At 35.0% G+C, this 17,496-nt stretch overlaps 1 protein-coding gene across 1 annotated transcript; it reads left to right on the top strand.

Moving 5' to 3' along the window:
- Positions 1 to 10,700: 10,700 nt before the first annotated feature.
- Positions 10,701 to 14,311, top strand: LOC126783536 (trifunctional UDP-glucose 4,6-dehydratase/UDP-4-keto-6-deoxy-D-glucose 3,5-epimerase/UDP-4-keto-L-rhamnose-reductase RHM3-like). The gene is made up of 3 exons (XM_050509018.1): positions 10,701 to 10,825; positions 11,266 to 12,854; positions 13,864 to 14,311. Exons 2-3 carry the CDS (start codon positions 11,316 to 11,318, stop codon positions 14,305 to 14,307), a joined length of 1,983 nt encoding a protein of 660 aa, XP_050364975.1. The 5' UTR covers positions 10,701 to 10,825; positions 11,266 to 11,315; the 3' UTR covers positions 14,308 to 14,311.
- The last annotated feature ends 3,185 nt before the right edge of the window (positions 14,312 to 17,496 follow it).

A 17,496-nucleotide genomic window follows, 5' to 3' on the forward strand; every position in this document is an offset into this window, starting at 1 on the left:
GGTCGAATTATGGCATAGGTCCCTCATATTTTAATTAATGTTATTTTGTTCCTCGAATTTAGATTATGAGCCGAAAACCTTGTTTTTACCCGGGATGAGCTAACAACCTTCTAGCAGTGACAAGGGTGGCCATGAGCCGGGCAAGGGAAGATGTTGCAACAGGTGGCGAGGCCATCCATCTCAGGTTTAGGCTACATTTAGCCTTGTATATAATTTGCAGTCTTTCTCAATCAAGTCCCATTCACGAACAAGATTGATCAAAATCGAAGCAAATTTAACAAGAACAGATTATGGATGCGTGCCATGCATGAAGGACAAATCCTCTATTCGATAAGGTAGCTACAAGGGACTGAGATATCTAACTAGCTAGATGACTAGCATTAATATATATAATTATACAGTAAGGATCACATCCTCTCCTTAGTTGAAATCCCTCCTTACTATATAATTATATAGTAAGGCCGTCATATTGCCCAGAACTTGACGGCAGCGCACCATACTTAGAGGAGTGTATTCAATTAGGAATTTACTAGATTTGAGTCTATATGTATTTAATTCACATTTTAAAAAGTCTTATAAAATCATGTGGTATTCAATTAATATTTCAAATAGTCCTTTTGAATCTCTTAGTATTCAAAACTCCAACGACTTCCTAGGATTTTATTAGTTGGCAAATTGTGAAGCATTCTACGGGGTTTGGTATAAATATCAAACCCTATCAAATATTGGGCCTCCATACATGAGATTTTGACAAATTTTGTATCCTCTCCACCAGATACAATCAAAACGATAGAAGATGAATCGACCATGAACTATATCCAGAGCTATTGAGTATTGACAATCAATGATAGGGGTACGGGGTACCTCCTCTGGTTGGATGGCCAGCCACTCTTGTCACATCGTCGTCAATTCCTCATGTACGTTTTTACTGCGGTCTCACATCCAAAAGGCTATCTTCTTTTCTATATTGTTAATTTTCTATTTTTAAATGTGGGAATGATTCAGAAAGTGGCATGACCATTGCCAAAAGTGAACTAGGTTCAGAAGGATTCACTAATTTGACATTGGACCTCACTTTTTCAGTACATGTTTGTGTTGGATGTTGTAGAAATACGGAACTTCTTTCCTCCACCCAGTGAGTGTTCACTTAACGGCACGTTTCCTCACGCATTAAACTCGTTAATAGTTGTTTGACAGAACATACCACAGTACCACACACGCCTTCCCCAAAGGTCAGTCACCTCCTAAAAGTTTAAAACCCTCAATTTTAGCTTTCAAGCTCATGGGTCTCTACCATTTTTCTAATCAACTCCAAGAGTTCAACACTTACACCACACATCTGTTTGTGTTAAAGTCTCCGTGCGTATTCTTGTTTCAATTTTCAAAGGGAGACCGAAGAGATTTCCTTGCTTTGGAGTAAAACAATCATCTCATTGTTGAGCATGTCGACGACGGTGACGAATTGTACCAGAGGAACTGTCCGACCCTAGATTTGGAGAATGAGGTCGAAGACCACCGCCTTCTCGATCCCAGTGGTGAGGGACGGCATGGCGATGATGAAAAAGGTGACGGCATTAAGGGAGAAAGGATTTGAGAAATCATATGAGGTGGACAATTTGCTGATGGCGATGGAGATTTGAAGATCGAGGAAGGAGCTTGGGCTTTGTGATTGGGGAAGAAGGGGTTGAGAATGGGACCTTGGAGGAGGCCATGATCATGTAATTCATGTTAGCCATGGCAAGTTAAGAATGAGGGAAAATTAGAAAATGTTGTAGGGAAAATGGAATGATCTACTCATCTCATTGACAATCCCCTTTTATATAGGGGTCAAGATTATAATAGAAATAAATGGTAATTACAATGGAAATTAAGGCTACATAATGGTGATTGATCTGTTACATCCGTTGACCACAAACGTCATTAACTTATTCATTTATTTGCATTAACGAAGGCACACTAATGGTGTTTTTCCGTCAACACTCCCCCTTGTGCCGAGTTTAAAAATATAATAGTGCATAAGATGTTGCCTCATTAAAAACCTTGACAAGTAACAAAACTCAATGGGAGAAAATAAAACTTTGGTCGAAGGAGAAAAGAGCACAACGCACCTATTACATTTAAGATTAACATATATGTGCTAGACTCCCCCTGATGTCTGCACCTCCCCCTGATCTTTACATCAATCGTGGAAGTTTTGATAACTTTTGCATATTTAATGATGCATCTTATTTGGTACGTATTTCTTTACGCCAAATGTGTAACGACGTGAATAGAATTCATTCTCATCATGTCGTTTTATCTTTTCTTTATAGGGACTATAAACCTAAACCTTTAGGTATTGTTGTTGTGTGGGCGCTAAGCTATACATCGAATGAGAGGTTGAGTCAAGTATATTGTGTTAAGTGCAATAATGCGTCTTTGCACTTATATAAGAAATCTCATTTCCTGACACTTATTCGTCATCTTTCATTTAGACGAAAACGGATCTATCTTTAAAGACTTCGACTGATCATGGGAGCTATGGAAGCCTCACTTTTTAACATTTAGAGTGCTTAAAAGCCGATTTATGGTTAATCATCAATATTACAGTCCTCAAGATCCATTTTGAGACTGTGTCTTCCCAATGATTCTTTTCATTCTCGACTTAGGATTTGTAATGGCGGCATCTTCTTAGTTCATCAAAAGACTCTGCAAATCTATATTGAATACGTAATGACATAACACATCTGATCCCTATTCATAATCAAGTATTTTACTTCGTGAACGTTTCAATTCATTTTGTAACGCTACGTGATCTAGAACCATTTCTTAGGTGGATAAAGTCTGTTCTATGACTTTCATGTATATATATTAATTTCGATCCCCATAGAGATACCTTATTTCACCATTTATAAGCTGCATTTGTCAATTTTTCGGAAACTACCAAACTGATAAGGTAGTGAAGTACAATGACTTCCATTACGAGAATATCTCTTTATAGTCCATTACAAAAGAATATTTCCTCGTAGTCGATTCCAGTGCGTTTGTGAGAGACCTTGCGCCATAAGGTGAGTATATACTCTTAATTCTCATATGCATCCTAACAAAGATATATGATAGGGTTTACACTTGCGGTGTCGGCTTCACCTGCCCAAATACATATCTCTTTGTTAGTGAACTTTAGTTCATGCTGGATCGCTTCTTTCCATTGGGCCAAAATTCCTACGTTGTTATTTCTCAACGAAGTATGGTTCGATATGAAGACTCAATATCATACATCCTCATATGGTTTGTATTTGGTAGAGATCTCTATATATTCAAGGATTTGTTCTAACATCTGAGGCGTCCCCCATTGATAACCAAAATCCAGAAATTCTCATGAGGCGGATTTGAGATTATAGATCAATGAATCCAATTGTGCCAAACTCGCTTTCTTCCTTTAATCGAGTATATATCGAACATAAGGTAGTCTCCCCCTCTTACTTGGAGAGCCACGGCATATGACACCATTTATGCCACTTTATGGTGCTAACATGCCACCATCTATGGTGGCAACGCAATGCCCAATTCCTTTTGGGTGGCGTCATGTCCTCTTCTTAGGACCTTGAACCTTGCAAGCCTATTTACAGCTAATATTTGTGATCTCATCACTTATGCAATAGTGGGGATCAAGATGAGACACAGTGGGGACAAACCACGACAATTCCTGTTGTTCCACTTGAACATTCTTTGTTCTTATCTCCCCCTAACGACGGGAAGACTATCTCATCAAAGTTATACATATCTAGCGGAAAAAGAGATCGTTTGTCAAAGTTGCAATATATCGGACTATCTGCATGCTCATCTCCAGTAAGAACATTTATTCACATTAGTTAGCTTCACCATTATGCGATGTGGCATCGCAATTTGGCACGTAGGTTAATCTAGTTGAGTTCAAGGATTATATATCCGTGTCAATCTTGGCGACCTCAAGTATTTCGATTCTTCGATGTTATCGATTGTAATTTTTTTTACAATGATTAAGGTGATAGCCAAAAACTAGTGAGTAATAAGTTGTTTATGCAAAAATTACATTACCATAACGAAAAGATTGGTGCGCATTACAATTTACCAATATCAAGACTAGTACTTTAGTCATTTTCCGTGAGACCAAGTGAGTTTGTAACTAGCATAAGTAACATTAGTTTTAGTAGTGAATGGTGTGATGACATGTGACCAGTGTGTCGACACATCAACTAACACCATAAATTATTTAAAATGTCAGCAAGTTGGTTGAATTAATCCACATAATTGTCGTTGGATTCAATCCTTGAACACAGTGACAATACATGTCATTTGCATAAGATGATCTCAATCCAAATTTCTTTAAGAGATCGATAAACTTTGAATGATTAGTTTTAAATACGTAATCACAATGAACATAAGAAACATAATATGATGTTAGTGCATATACGTGTGCATCAAACATTTCACGATTCAGCCTCAAGGGGCTATGAAATATAGGGATGAAATAATTTATTCAATTCCTCCATAAAATTATATTTATAGGATTTTACAGTTCTTTGTTTCGTTTGTTTTTACTTCTATTTATCCAAAACATGAGTGTCTGTATATAATTCTTTAAATATATATATATATATATATACACATATATGTCAAAGCCCAAATATGTCAAGATCCTGAAATTCATTTTCTTTTGATGTTGTGGGATTCAATTTAGAAATTTCATATATACTTTCTAAATGGACATATAAACTTTTGTAATACGCGGTTACATCCGCAATTATTAGAGATAATGTAAAGGATGCCAATCGTAATCTCATTTATTATTATTATTATTATTTTTCATATGGAAGTCATTGACATAAATATTTAAAACCTATGAGGGTTCGATTGTCTCTTGTTGACCCTTGTTACATAAAGTGCCAATGAAGTATATAGGTAAGACATGAAAATTGAATATGAACTCAAATTCTTTAGAGTAATTTGATAGAATCGTAAAACGATATCTCCATCTCATAATGCATGTATATTTTGAATCCCGAATGATTATATATTAGTGATCATTATTAATATTATTATTTATATCCACGGATATAGTACGATTATTCTTCAGTACTACTGTGGGGATCGCATGGTGCATTTCTTTGCATTCAGTTATTCATGTCATATTAATATTTTGTGAAGTTGTTTTACTTTATGCGGTACTTCGCAAAGTCAAATATTAAAAATCGAACCCGAAAATCGAACCGTGTATTCTCGATTAATATTCGAATATTCTAAATTCATTGAGAAAAATTCATAACCTTGGTTGTATATCAACGATTGCATCAAGGTCTTGTCCAATCTAAAGGTACTTCAATACCGAAATTTTAGGCATATATAATAGTCATTACAATTATATCTTGGAAAATTAGTGACAGACTGTAATCAAAGTCTGAAACATTTTGAATTGACATCGATTTGTGTCGCTCTTAAAATTGAGGAGCTTTCTCCTCGTAGTTTGATATTGAATATACTTTTTCAAATTGTCGTACTCTCATTATTCATACTCTTTTTGTAAGAGGGCATTCCATTGCTCATATTATATCCCCTATGCATTTTTTAAACGGTACATTGTTATCAATTACCATGGATCGGTTTGTATGAACTTACATGTTCATAATTTTTGCCCTTTGCTTTAGAGTTATTTCTTCATTATTATACATAGTTCGTTATGAGAATTTGTTTCTTTTTTTTTCTCTGAAAGACATTTCTTTGTCTTGAGAGACGTTTTTCTGTCATTCAAGATTTTAAATATGCTTCCAAGTTACGTGTAGGAAAACATGTTTGCATAATTCGAGTTTGACCCGATATATCGGTGCATTTTTTAAAGTTTTTTTTTAATCACGTTGTTTTGAAAAAATAATTTAAAAAAATGAAAATTTCGTTCATAGCATTCAATGACGAGAGATTTTATGATGAATGATCACCTTTATTTTTATTAATTAATACTATTTATGTATTTTAATTGTCAAAACAATCAAATATTTTTTTATGAAATTTATTTAGTACATGTACGTCTATAAGTTTTAATTTCTCAAGTTTATTTGGTATATTTTGATGTATATGTTTAAAAATATATTAAATTTAATTAAAAATTAGCAAAAACGATAAATCCGATATATCTCGATATATGCCCGTTATATCTTTATTTTACAAAACCGATACGATGCCGATAACCGCTATTTAGACAATTAGCTACAATTAGAAAGCTGGTACAGTAGTGATCAATATTCAATATGTGCAGTGTATTAACGTGAGGATCGACATCATAGAGTTATATATATACATGTCAGTTAAAATCGTCCTTTTTCTTGTCAAGATTATATTATATGATTATTACGTGTAGCTAGATCGACTCTCATACGTATTGAAATTATATACCAATACTAAGTGGTCACGTACGCGAGATAATACATTCACCCAAAATCATTACAATCAAGGGAATTTGGCAGTCACGGAGTTTGTAAGAAGGATATCTTTAAGAAATAAAAAAAAATTAATCAAGCGTAATATACATCACGCTTCTTTATAAAGTCGAAGAGAAAGAATTCATGCCTATTACTGTAATATAATATAATTATATGTAGATCACGCTGACTTATTGTATAATCATCAAATACCGGCATCCATGCACTGATAAAGACTAAAGATATACATAATACATCAGCCATACTTGCTATGAACAAATTATTATAACGATTTCCCCAGATTGCACTTAAATGTGTTCTTGATATTTTCATTTGAAAACGCAGCCTTGCATGTATTGTCTGTAGGACTGTAGCTAACTAGCTATAGCTAGATGCAGCCAATGACGAAGTCAAGCGTTGAATTATTTCACGGTGTAGCTAGATCGATTGAGTTGGCTGCAACCACCTGCAAGTAGATATAAAGAGGCCAAAGGAAAGACAGAGAGCACGAGAATGACGAGAGCCTCACATGCATTGTTTTGCTTGCTATACAATTGGAAAGGGAGTTGCTCGATCTTGGCTCCTTGCCTCCTTCGATGAGCAAGTTGGATCTTGCTCTCGATTGCTGATAATGTCTGGCTAACATCAAATAATTCATGTGTAGATATTATAGCAATATGTTAATTAATTAATATATGTAATTGTTGCGTGAAGAGACGTAGTTGAAGCTAGCTTTCAAGTTCGTTCTTCAACATCTATATATATATTCATGTCAAAAAAAAACATCTATATATATATGTATATATATCTATATAAAATCGAAGTTACTATCATGTATATTAATTTGATGATTTACACACGCAGTGACACAGTAGCTAGTGAGCATCGATCTTACATAGTTAGATACAACACTGCGAAGTGTGCAGCTCTTCTTCCGGGCCCCGTGCTATGCTTCATTCTCTCATGGCTCCGTGCTATAACTGCTATGCTTAACCATGCATCAATTAGACAAACCCGATCGTTAGTGGTGCGTACATCAAATCTTAATTTAAAACGACGCCTGACATATCCACTGGTAGGGATTTTAGACTTTTGCTTTTGTTAAAGAGGGGGGGGGGGGGGGAAGACCCGTGGTGCAATTGTATAATTAATTACGAACCCGAATCTCTGGACAAACAAGAACTGAAAATGTTCACCGACCGGTTTGAACTCAACTGTACTATATAAGTACTTCATGCGCATTCTTCCCCTCTCGAATGAGATCAACAGCATCAAAGCTCAGATAAAATGTAGTATAATATTAGTACCGGCCGGTGAAGAATCATGCATGCATGCAGGTTTGATCGGCTGTTAATCAGTTTAACTAATTACAATAGTATAAAATGTAGGCCTTGAGGCGTGTAGCATGTTTACGTACACAGACGTTATATATATATAATTGATCTGAGAATTAAAACTTGACCCGGCTTGTTTTTAGGTCTAAATAAAAGTATGAACAATATTAGCTAACAATTAACCATTCTTCTTGTTGTCGGAATTTTTTTAGGTACCTCCTCCATGTATGTGATACCTCTATTTATTGATATCAAAATAAATTATTGTACGTTATTGGGGTAAATAATGTGATGTTTTCATTAATTCTAATTCTATTAGTTGTAATTACTTAATTCATAATATTTTATAAAATTATGAATAAATAGTTGTTAATGTGTTAAACTCGTTTAGTTATTTGTAAATATAAAAAATACATGTTGTCAATTTTTTAATTTTTTTTATTTCACGACGAGGACCATGTACCCCAATAACCCATGGGCCCCCTAGTCTCATGTGGTTCTTACGAGTGCGAGCAGAGACAGTCCACATCTGGAACTTCAGGGTATCTCCACAACCGAAGGTAATTCCTTCGGCATGGGACTAATCTCTAATAGGGCCCATGTGAAATTGTTTCAGTCCTAAATTGCATGGAATCGGGTGCGAGTACGTAGAAGCGAAACGTTTAGAAGCGCGGAAGCGATTTTTTTGAATTTTTTTAAAAGTGAATACGTTTTGAAAACGTCATAATAAAATAATATATATTGATATCTAAAAATATATTATACAAAACAAAAAATTAATTACTAAAACATTATAGAAAAACAATATGATAGAAAATTAGCCCAACAAACATTTTGTAATGGTCTAGAATAAACAACACTAACACTTGAATAACTACCATGATACTAGTAGTGTACCTAACCACAAATGATGCGCATCACCTTTCAGTTAATCTATCATACACCTGACGAGCTCTCTAATCACACTGACCAAGTGTGTGAAATCAAAAATGTATGTATCTACATTTTGCAATAAGCAGCGCGCCCTAAAGCTGAATGACTTTGCGCTCTCTCTCTGAGCTTCATCTTAGTCTAGCCCCAAAATCCACAACATTGATTTTTCACTCATCTAGTTTCAATCAGTATCTTGCTCCAAATCAAACTCATGTATAATCTTATATGCCCTTGTTGTCTCACACAAAACTAAAAACTTAAACAAATCATCAAATCTCATTCAACTTGCTTGAACGACGCTTCAACTATATATTTTATATGTTTTCATTCAATTCTAGATTTTGATTTATCTTCATGAATTATCGAGTCCTTAAAATATGGAGATTGTAAGAGGGATTTATATTAGAGCCGGAAAAAAGAGAAGAAAACTATAAAAACCCAACAATTCTCGCGCTTCCACGGCCTTTCCGATCTAGAAGCTTGCGTTTCTGCGGCGCTTCCAAAATCTTTTTTTTCAGAAGCGTGCTTCCGCCACACTTCCGAACGCTTCCGCTTCCGATTCCAAAGCGGGAATCGGACCTCCAGTAAAGCTTCCATGCATCGTAATTTCAGTCCAGACCATTACAGCATGGGCGCCTTGGTCACAGTAATGCCTCCAGTGGCCCAACACGACCGAGCGTTTCGCTACAATAGGCCTATCAGACACACAGGAATGTGTAATGCTTCCGCCAACGATCGAACTCCTGACCAATGTCACATTTAAGCTCTGGTTAAAGAGTTGCCACGGTCAGAAACCACTATATGTTGTAAATTTAGTTCAATAAAAATTGTAATTTTGGTTCTAAAAGTAGTAAATGAGAGGACTTGAGCCGGTTGATGTAATAAATCAATTTAGGAGTCATGATCTATACCACTTCCCCTCGTCTCCGAGCTTAGAATTTTGAGAGAGGCATATATGGATCTCAAATTTCTATCAAATTGAAGATGGCGAGATTACGTTAGTATTTTATTTATCTCTGAAGGTGTTAATTATCCTGTTAAGAATCTTAAGATTGAGTGATTGAGATGGATCCTCGTAGTAGAGATTGTCCATTAATCACTATACCACTGCATAAAGAAAATCTATGGATCCATCAAATTCATTTGTCTTGGAAATATCCGTCGTTTACACGATACACGTACCCTAGCTCGAGTTGAGGCGGTCAGATTATAATATGGTGTAGACGTGTAGTTGTCAATAGTTTCTCATGGTTGATTGACGCAGTCGGAAACAGAGAAGGTGATTAATTAGCTGCCATAGAAAATTAACCCTAATTGGCTAGCTGGCGAATAATCAAAGTCAGAGCTCATCGCTTCGCCGCCCTGCTGGATCCATTCGTTAAAATTTAGAAACCTTCTCTATTACAATGGAACATATCGCTATGAAAATTGACAACATTAACAAATAGTATGATCGAATGACTTTCATTGCTAATTCTACCGGCTCAGATAATGAAGAAGATAAGTCATGCGGGCATCCTATAAATCTAATAATACTCTTTAGTATTTACAAGCAAGAGCAAGCATAATTAGTCGACTGTTAACGCAACTTACATTCAACAAATCGATATTAGAAAAATACTTACACATTTATATTCCATGAATACATGATAATTCTGCAGTTTCGTTGCATCGATCCCTCTCCTGTTTAATATACTTGTGGTGCGAAGCTTGTGCAATATTGATTTCTTGAGTGATACAGATAATAGAACATAATGTTACGATACAGCTGATGCAAGGCACTGTAGGCTAGGGTGCACCACTGCTACATATCACTAATTAAGCTTTGCAGAAATAACAGATTTTTTTGATTTTTGATTTTTTTATTAAGTGGATTAAGCACCACGTAACAAAATTAGAGGTTGCCAAAAAGTAAAGAGTGAGTCAGAGTCCAATACCCCCTTAATCACCTCCAACAGATCGATCGATAATATCACCTCTTGCGTCCATTACGCATCTTAGTTTGTTCTCATCTTCCATTGTTTCTCAAGTTCGCAGAATAATCAATTTGCCTAATCTGCATCCTTTGGTTTGCTTCGAGATCGATCTTCAATGGCTACCGCTTCAATCAGCTATTTATGATAACGTGTAAGTATCATATATTCATGTAAAAAAAAAAGGATGTCTGCATTTTCTTTTCCGATTACAGAATTTTTTTTGTTTGACTGAATCAGATTACAGAATATTATGATATCCAATATTCATAATTAAGCTTCACTCCAATCTTAAAACCAAAATTTATTGCTTATTTCATATTGGTAGCTGGGAGATGACCATTTTTATTGATCGGACCTAGCAGATTTTGAGTCTGTGAAGCCTGCTTGAAACTAGGGTTTGACAAAAGATCGAAGAAATTGGTTTCTATTGGATGCGCAGCGGTGCTTAGAATGTGTTTACGATTGCTATGAAAACAATCAAAACATATATAATGAATTCATAATTGTGATTATAATTAATGATTAAATCTACTTCAATTCCTAGCAAAATTCGTAGCAAAACTCTTATATTGTTTTGAACGAATGATTCAGAGGTTGCAGAAGAACATTGCTTATAAGAAATATTAAAGAGGACTGTAAATATGGTACATGAAGCAACCCCCTATGCACCAAAGAACATCCTCATTACAGGTGCAGCAGGATTTATAGGCAGCCATGTCACCAGCAGATTAATCAAGAACTACCCTAACTACAAGATTGTTGCCCTTGACAAGCTAGACTATTGCTCTAGCTTCAAGAACCTTCACGCATGTAAAGCCTCGCATAATTTCAAGTTCATCAAGGGAGACATTGCTTGTGCTGACCTTGTCAATCACCTCTTGATGGTTGAGGAGATTGACACCATTATGCACTTTGCTGCACAGACTCATGTGGACAATTCGTTTGGCAATTCATTTGAGTTCACAAATAATAATGTGTATGGCACCCATGTACTTCTAGAAGCTTGCAAGGTTACAAAGAGAATCAAGAGGTTCATCCATGTTAGTACTGATGAGGTGTATGGTGAGACTGATATGGGAAGTGACATTGGAAACCCTGAGGCCTCTCAACTCCTCCCTACAAATCCTTACTCTGCGACGAAAGCCGGGGCTGAAATGTTAGTCATGGCATATCACAGATCTTATGACCTGCCAACAATAACAACTAGAGGTAACAATGTCTATGGACCTCATCAATACCCCGAAAAGCTTATCCCAAAATTCATACTACTCGCTATGAAAGGCGAGAAACTGCCGATTCATGGAAATGGGTCAAATGTTCGAAGCTATCTGTATTGTGATGATGTTGCTGAAGCATTTGATGTGATTCTTCATAAGGGGGTAATAGGGCATGTGTATAACATTGGTACAAAAAAAGAAAGGTCAGTCATCGATGTGGCAGAGGATATTTGCAAGATGTTTGGTTTGGATCCAAAGGAAGCTATAGATTTTGTTCAAGATAGGCCTTTTAATGACCAAAGGTACTTCTTGGATGATCAAAAGCTGAAGAATTTGGGTTGGGAGGTGAGGACTAATTGGGAAAAGGGGTTGAACCTGACGATGGAGTGGTACACTAAGAACCCAAATTGGTGGGGAAATGTGGATGCTGCACTGCGCCCCCACCCCAGTATTTCTGTGATTAATCACTGTAATGATGAAGCATGGTTCTTTCAATACGGCTATACCAGGATGACTAGATCATGCAGTGACATTAGTAATAGTGGGGAATTGAAATTTCTGATATACGGAAGGACTGGTTGGATAGGAGGGTTATTAGGGAAGCTTTGTCAGGATGGAGGGATTGAATATGAGTATGGGAAGGGAAGATTGGAAGATAAAAAAACTTTGCTAGAGGATATAACCAGAGCACAACCAACTCATGTTTTCAATGCGGCTGGGGTTACTGGAAGGCCTAATGTTGATTGGTGTGAGTCACACGAGACTGAAACGATTAGGACTAATGTTGTTGGGACACTTACGTTGGCTGATGTTTGTAAGGAACAAGATTTGTTAATGATGAACTTTGCAACCGGCTGCATATTTGAGTATGACAAGGATCACCGCCCAGGATCAGGCAATGGATTCAAGGAGGAGGACAAGCCAAATTTCACCGGTTCCTTCTATTCCAAGACCAAAGCTATGGTAATAAACTCAAACTTGTTCTTTTTAAATTCTATCAATGATCAGTGTTTCATGGTTTGGCTATTTCATTTCATATCATACATTCACATGCATTCGATGTTAGGTGACCCAATTGAAATCTATATTTTTTTGTCGAATATATCGTATATTATATCAGAGTATCAATCTAGATTGCACTCTCAGACAACACTGGCGATATAACATCCATGACAAACATGGATATATATATATATATATATAGTCTATATCCATAGTCTGGATAGGGACTGATATACATATATATTTAGGTATGATATTCAAGATCATCTCTACAAAATTTCATCTAATTCAGACATCGCTAAGGTATTGAAATTAGATTAAATCAATGAATGAATTAAAACTGTTTAATGTGAACCGTTCGTATAAATCTCAATTTTGAAAGCTTAAACTATTGTCAAATTGGATCAAACTTCGTAGAGATGATCTTGAATAATATATCTAAATATTGAATCGCTTATGGTGAAAAAATTGGCCGAAAAATATGTCAAAATTGGAGCTTCACTCTGTAATTTCAGAGTGAAGCTTCACTATGAAATTACAGAGTGTAGTTCCAATTTTGGCACACTTTTCGGTCAAATTTGTTCACCATAAGCGATTCAATATTTAGGTATGTTATTCAAGATCATGTCCACAAAGTTTCATCCAATTTGATAATGGTTTGAGCTTTCAAAATTGAGATTTACACGAACGGTTCACGTTGAACAATTTTAATTCATTCATTCATTTAATCTAATTTAAATACCTTAACGATGTCCGAATTAGATGAAATTTTGTAGAGATGATCTTGAATAACATACCTAAATATTGAATCACTTATGGTGAAAAAATTTGACCGAAAAGTGTGCCAAAATTGGAACTTCACTCAGTAATTTCAGAATGAAGCTTCACTCTGGATAGAGACTGCATATATATATATATATATATATATATATATATATATTACAAATTAAGAACATGGTAAATTGTGCAGGTTGAGGATTTGTTAAAGGAATATGACAATGTATGCACATTGAGAGTTAGAATGCCGATTTCATCAGACCTCAGCAACCCAAGAAACTTCATCACGAAGATCTCCCGTTACAACAATGTGGTGAATATACCTAATAGTATGACCGTGCTAGATGAGCTCCTACCAATATCCATTGAGATGGCCAAGAGAAGCTGCAGAGGAATATGGAACTTCACCAACCCAGGAGTCATAAGCCACAATGAGATTCTAGAGATGTATAGGGATTACATTGACCCTAAGTTAAAGTGGCAAAATTTTGACCTAGAAGAACAAGCCAAGGTTATTGTAGCACCAAGGAGTAACAATGAATTGGATGCTTCAAAGCTGAAAAGGGAGTTTCCTGAATTGTTGTCCATTAAAGATTCGATCAAAAAATTTGTCTTCGAGGCTAACAAGAAGATTTGAAGATTCACCCTGTCGTTACTCCTTGGTGCTAAAGAGAAAGAGGAGGTTACGAAGATTACCTTTGACTCTGTACCTACACCCTTGATCTGCAGAATGAAAGTTTTACTGTTTTTCTATCTTCCATTAAGTATACACAAATCCGCTTATTGTCGGAGACCTTGGAAAGGTGTATATGAACATATGCTTCATGATTAACATTTTTTAACAGATCGGTAAATTATATGATGATAAATACCAGTTGTTGAATATAGCAGTGACATTTCAAGGCATTAACCTTGAATTAATGTGAGTGAGCCGAGCTTTTTTGCAGATAGAGGACTGTTGACGAATAATGATCCCACTATCGCTATATATCAATCGTTGTATCAGCCTCCATGACAGAGACTGATGCAGACGAACGAGAGAATATGGCTCAAGAAAACCAGATCGATAGAGATGGGGGTTTCATAAGCTCCAAAAGAACTATCATGTGATCGATAACACACAAACATCATGGTTTTTATATAACGACGCATGAATACTTCACAAGGAGAAGATCGTACTGTGATCAATAGAGATGGGGTTCATAAAAACTCGAGGAGAAGATTATTAATTAATTAGGTATTTTAAACATTGGATGGAGGTTTATTTGAAGGCCCCTTATTTAAATCTTTACAATATATCAAACCCGAAACTGACGAAAGAGAAAAGAGAGTACTAAAATGCAAATATACGAAAACTGATCGACTTGGTTCCTTTACTGAAGATAGCATGAATATTTCACATGATTGACATAAACTGACATAGATTATAGCTAGTTCAACTGCAAGTAGATGCCCAACCCTAATCATTCAAAATCTGCAAGTGGGAATGTGGGACGAACACAAACGGCATATGATAAACGGCCTTAGCTTGGCTTTTCTTAGCACTAGAACTCTAGAAGAGATCAATAGAATATTGGTAAATATACGCCTTTACATAAACAATGATGATGCGGTTGTTGCGAAGCACTATTGAACTGCGCATGATATCATGATTATCAATATCATCGATATAAATCGTATAATGAATGGTGACTTAACAGGAACAAAATATTCCACGATTACAAACCATAACCCCACGTTTCTCTTCAGTTGCTTTCCTTGGTTCGTATATATTGCACATTGAATATGACAGAAAAGAAGGGCTGATGTTCATTCTCAACGTTCGTGGCCTACATTGTTGGATCAACTTCGAACGACCTACATTGGTTGGAGTTCATTCTACATGTGAATGATGTGATAGATGCATGAAACATAGTGCATACGTGTTCTTTTGACACTACGCCAATCGAATTAGCACGCAAATGAGATTTGTTAATTGTTACATATATAGTAATATATAAAGCTAACTTCATGATTGATTGCGTATCTCCATTGCTGAATCGACTACTTGAACTCTTGAAGGAATGAAGACGATAATGTATTATAATATAGTGTCATATCAAATAATGAAGCTCTCTCAACCAAATCTTACAGTCGTCATGCTTTAGGATTTTGGAGTTATAATCTTGGATCCTATAATATTTTTCTTCTAAATTTATTGACTTGCATGCATTTATAAATCATATCATACTTTATCTTATTCATATTCTTTAGTTCGATTATCTTCTTGAAAAATAGTTGAAATTAAGAAAGATAAGTGTAATGGTTATCAAAACTAGCATTTACAGAATTTTTGTTTTTGTTTTTTTTTTCATTTTCAAGTTTTAGTGGATGAAAAATAAAATGTGGGAAGTTATAGGTGGTTATCTGATATTTTTCTTTTTCAATTTATATCTTTATACATCATTTTATTAATTATTGTTATAGTCTTTATATATTAATAAATGTTTTAATTAAGGGGGGTTTTATTTGCACCTGGAAAAGTGTTGTTTACACCTCCATTACTTATTACACTCTGTTACTTTTTTACTCTTCAAAAATCTAAGTACACCTCTTTTTTCTTACCAAAATGCCCTCACTCTCCAACTAAGTGATACGTTGTTGCTGAATAAAATTTTGAGCAGGACATCTCCGCTCATTTCGATCCCCACCCACCAATGATGAATTTGAGTTTAGAAAATATCAGATTAATCTTTTTTGCAAAGAACTCTTGTATGTGTTCTTGTTGTGGTTAGCTTCGTTCGTTATCTCTCAACCGTTTGGATTGGACAAAATTATGCCACCATGATTCAATATAAAACTTAACTTTTACATTTGAAGAACATGCAACAAGAGTTTATGTATCAAAACTATCTCACTTTAATTTCCAAGAGGAGGTCTAGACATGTGGTCTCTTCATGAAGGACAATTGGAATTTTTCTTCCTCATTATTAAATCACCGACTAGAAATCCCATTGCATCCTGGCATTACAATTGTATTCGGCATCTAGCTTCCCTACTCATTCAATATAACTCGATATATTTACAACTTCCCATCGTGAAACATAAACCAAAAGCTGAATTGTTAATATGCGGCCAGAACCCAAAATCTCTTAAAGTTTAATTAAAGGGACTGAGATTAATCTTAAGGAGAACTCCATAAATTTCTCAACGATCATCACCGAAAATCATGAACCCAATGTCTCCTCTTTGTTTTGTGTTCAATCTTGATTGCATGTTTAATCAGATAGAGGGATTCTGTTAAGGATGAAGAAATGAAGAGATTAGTATGAAAATAACCTATGTTATTTGTTAACTCAAACATTGATAGTTGTAAGTGAAAAGAGGAAATGAAAGAGATAGAGTAAGGTAAAAATAATATATAATTTTTTTATATATTTTATGTTTGTCTTTAATAGTATTTTAATGTGAGTTGAAAAAGTTAAATATAATTTGAAAAATTGTGGAGGTATACACCACACTTTTAGAGGTGCAAATAGAATTCCTCTTTAATTAATCTATAGTGTAATATTAGTAATATATTTTTATAGGCGTTTTAATTGGCAATTTTTTTGAATTATTAATAGTATAGAATACAATTACATATTTATATTCACAATGATGACACGATATCACTTCTTACAACATAATGATCACATGTGATGAAAAAGAAGAAATGATAAAAAACAAAAAATATAAAATTTTATAATAATTTAGAACGGTTGGATTAATAAGAATATGGTTGTTTTTCATTTAAAATAACATTTTTATATAATTTTAATTGTTGATATGTCAATGTATCGTGATA

The sequence above is a fragment of the Argentina anserina genome, chromosome 2 (assembly GCF_933775445.1).
Source record: "Argentina anserina chromosome 2, drPotAnse1.1, whole genome shotgun sequence".
In the NCBI taxonomy this organism is placed as follows: domain Eukaryota; kingdom Viridiplantae; phylum Streptophyta; class Magnoliopsida; order Rosales; family Rosaceae; genus Argentina; species Argentina anserina.

Bases quoted from the DNA above. Each gene is read 5' to 3' on its own strand.
- LOC126783536 (XM_050509018.1), top strand. From the start codon at position 11,316: ATGGTACATGAAGCAACCCCCTATGCACCAAAGAACATCCTCATTACA. The intron at 12,855-13,863 runs GTAATAAACTCA...TAAATTGTGCAG, and splicing joins ATTCCAAGACCAAAGCTATG to GTTGAGGATTTGTTAAAGGA.